The following is a 3,403-nucleotide window of genomic DNA, read 5'->3' as shown; positions in this document are numbered from 1 at the left end:
AAAAGTGTCAAGAGCAAAACAAACGGCTGTAGATCTGACCAAGGCGTTTGACACCGTCAGTAGAAATGGACTCTGGACTATCATGGAAAAGTTCAGCTGTCCACCAAGGTTCCTCAGCAGGATCATACAGCTGCTTAAAAGTCAGCTTGGTCAGGTGAGACATCGTAACAGTCTCTCACAGCACTTCTCCATCGCAAAGCGTTAAGCAAGGCTGCACGCTCGCTCCCACTTTGTTTTCATTGTATTTCAGCATGATGCTGTTGCAAACCTTTAAAGTCCTGGGATGATGCGCTTTCGCAATGATGACAGCTTTCTCAACCAGAGACGTCTACACTGAAGCCCATGCTAAGACCATGGAACACCTTACCAGGGACTTACTTTTTGCGGATGGCGCCGCTCTGGTGGCTCACACAGAGGCTGCTTTACAGCTTATAACATCTTCTTTTGCTGAGACTGCAAAGTTCTTCGGACTAGAAGTCAGCCTGAAAAAGACAGAGGTTCTCCATCAACCCGCTCCTCTTGAAGAGTACCACCCTCCTAGCATTGCTATTCACCAGAATGCTCCTAAAACAGTATAGCAGTTCTCATACCTTGGGTCTGTGATATCATCAGACTCCAAGATTGACAAGGAAATTGAGAACAAACTTTCTAAAGCCAGCAGTACCTTCGGCATACTGTACAAGTGACTGTACAAGAATTTCAAATCCTCCACCAAAAAAATCAAGGTCTACCGAGCAGCACACTACTCTACAGTGCCACAACCGCCTTTTAGAACACGGCCACCCACGCTGCATCCGTACCATCCTCAACATCCACTGGACCGACACCATCACAAATGTCCAGGTTATTTTATATGTCAGGCACCATCCACGTCGAGACAATGCTGCTCGGGACCCACGTCGAAGGGCTGGGCATGTTTCAAGAATGGAAGACCACAGACTCCCGAAGATCGTGCCATACAGGGAACTATCAACTGGCTACCGCACAAGGGGTGACCCCCTGGCAGCGCAACAATGACACTCTCAAGAAGTCCCTTGTCTCCTTTCGCATTAACCGGTCAGTGGTCTGAGGTAGCAGCTGACCGCCATGCCTGGATAAAAAAAAATAAAATAAAAAACCATCCATGAGCAACTGAAAGGAAGCTAGTATAAAGGATTCAACACTCAACCCAGACCTTACATTGCTCTGCAGTCGCTGTGACAGAGTATGCCTGCCAAGGAAATATACTGAAATACATGCGTGCTTTTTTTCTATCTGTGTCTGTCTGTATGTGTCTGTCTATGAATGGATGGATGACTAGGATATAAAGAAAAGTTATCCTTTCGTAAAAAAAACAACAACTGGCATTGTGTTTTCCTTTCGTTAGTTTGTTTGCGGGGTTTTGTTTGTTTTCTGAGGGTTGGGGGTAGGGGTGTTGGTTCTTTGACGAATTACTTGGTAGGATGTTTGGATACTTTCGTTCTTTCTTCTTCTTTTTCCTTCCTCCCTTCCTTCTCTTTGTATACTTGTTTGTTTGTATGCCTGCGACTGTCCGTCTGTCATTTCATGAGAGAGAGGCCGACCGACCGACAGACAGACAGAGAGACAGTAATGCAGACAGACACATACACAAACATAGAGAGGCGGGGAATCAAACATGACACACATGGAAGCAGGAGAACACAGATGGAAACTGCGCTGAGGGGCGCAACAGCCGAGTGGTTAAAGCGTTGGACTCTCAATCTGAGGGCCCCGGGTTCGAATCTCGGTAACTTCACCTGGTGGGTAAAGGGTGGAGATTTTTCCGATTTCCCAGGCCAACATATGTGCAGACCTGCTTGTGCCTGAACACCCTTCGTGTATATACGCAAGCAGAAGATCAAATACGCACGTTAAAGATCCTATAATCCATGTCAGCGTTCGGTGGGGTATGGAAACAGGAACATACCCGGCATGCATACCCACGAAAACGGAATATGGCTGCCTACTTGACTTGGCGGGGGTGGGGGGGGTTAAAAACGGTCATATACGTAAAAGCCCACTCGTGTACATACGAGTTGCAGCCCACGAACGAAGAAGAAAGAAGAAGAAACTGCGCTGAGGCAAGAAGATCGAAACAGTCAGAACTGCTGGGTTTGTTTTGTATTTGTATTTGTATTTCTTTTTATCACAACAGATTTCTCTGTGTGAAATTCGGGCTGCTCTCCCCAGGGACAGCGCGTCGCCATACTACAGCGCCACCCATTTTTTTTATATTTTTTCCTGTGTGCAGTTTTATTTGTTTTTCCTATCGATGTGGATTTTTCTACAGAATTTTGCCAGGAACAACCCTTTTGTTGCCGTGGGTTCTTTTACGTGCGCTAAGTGCATGCTGCACACGGGACCTCGGTTTATCGTCTCATCCGAATGACTAGCGTCCAGACCACCACTCAAGGTCCAGTGGAGGGGGAGAAAATTTCGGGGGCTGTGCCGTGATTCGAACCAGCGCGCACAGATTCTCTCGCTTCCTAGGCGGACGCGTTACCTCTAGGCCATCACTCCACACGTACTGTTGTTAGTTTCTTTGTTTGTTGTTTGGAACAAAAGGAAGCGTGTGTTTTTTTGTGTGTTTTTTTTTGTCTTTTTTTTGTGGGGGGGGGGGGGGGGGGGGGGGGGGGGGGGGGGTTAAATTGAAGGGTCTTAAAGGGGAAGATATTTCTTTGTCGTTGTTGCTTGCCAACGTTAGAGACACAGCCAGCTCAAGTTGTCAACATGTGCTTAATAATGTTTTCAGTCCCCAAGCAAACTTTTAACAGTTGAAGTGCTGCAATGTTCTCGAGACCCCCACAAAACCTGTCTGACTTTAATTAAGAAAAGCAACACTTAAAATTTATTTGCAAGAAGAGGAGAAGTAGAGAGCAGGAAATGGAGAAAGGAGATGGGCAATAATTATGTTGTTGCTGTTGTTGTTCCTGGTCGAGTAATTATGGATTCGTTACAGCTTGACACGGGAACGATTTCTTCCTTTCTCTCTCTCTTTGTATATCCCTCGTTTACCATTCTTTCTCTTATAACCTCTCTCTCTCTCTCTCTCTCTCTCTCTATATATATATATATATATATATATATATATATATATATCTGTCTGTTTGTCTATCTATCTATTTATTGTTCTGTTTCACACACACACACACACACACACACACACACACACACACACACACACACACACGAGAGAGAGAGAGAGAGAGAGAGAGAGAGAGAGTAAAATACAGACAGAAAGACAGTGCACGTGCACGATTCAATCACGTGCATACGTCCACGCATGCATGTACGCATGTAACCGCCTACACACTAACTTGCACGTGCACGCACGCACGCACGCACGCACGCACGCAGGCCATAAACTGAATATTATCACATCGCACACAACCAGCAAACAGTT

The 3,403-nt window shown here is 45.9% G+C and overlaps 1 protein-coding gene across 1 annotated transcript in view; it reads left to right on the top strand.

Moving 5' to 3' along the window:
- Window positions 1-880: 880 nt before the first annotated feature.
- LOC143290688 (putative inhibitor of apoptosis) overlaps window positions 881-3,403 on the top strand; it is a 38,397-nt gene continuing 35,874 nt past the window's right edge. Inside the window, exon 1 of the mRNA XM_076600217.1 lies at window positions 881-1,056. Coding sequence (XP_076456332.1) covers window positions 881-1,056 — 176 coding nt within the window. The remainder of the gene's footprint in view (window positions 1,057-3,403) is intronic.

Source organism: Babylonia areolata, chromosome 1 (assembly GCF_041734735.1).
Source record: "Babylonia areolata isolate BAREFJ2019XMU chromosome 1, ASM4173473v1, whole genome shotgun sequence".
Taxonomy (NCBI): domain Eukaryota; kingdom Metazoa; phylum Mollusca; class Gastropoda; order Neogastropoda; family Buccinidae; genus Babylonia; species Babylonia areolata.
Note: the sequence above shows the minus strand (reverse complement) of the source record. Positions and strands in the feature narration are given on the sequence as shown.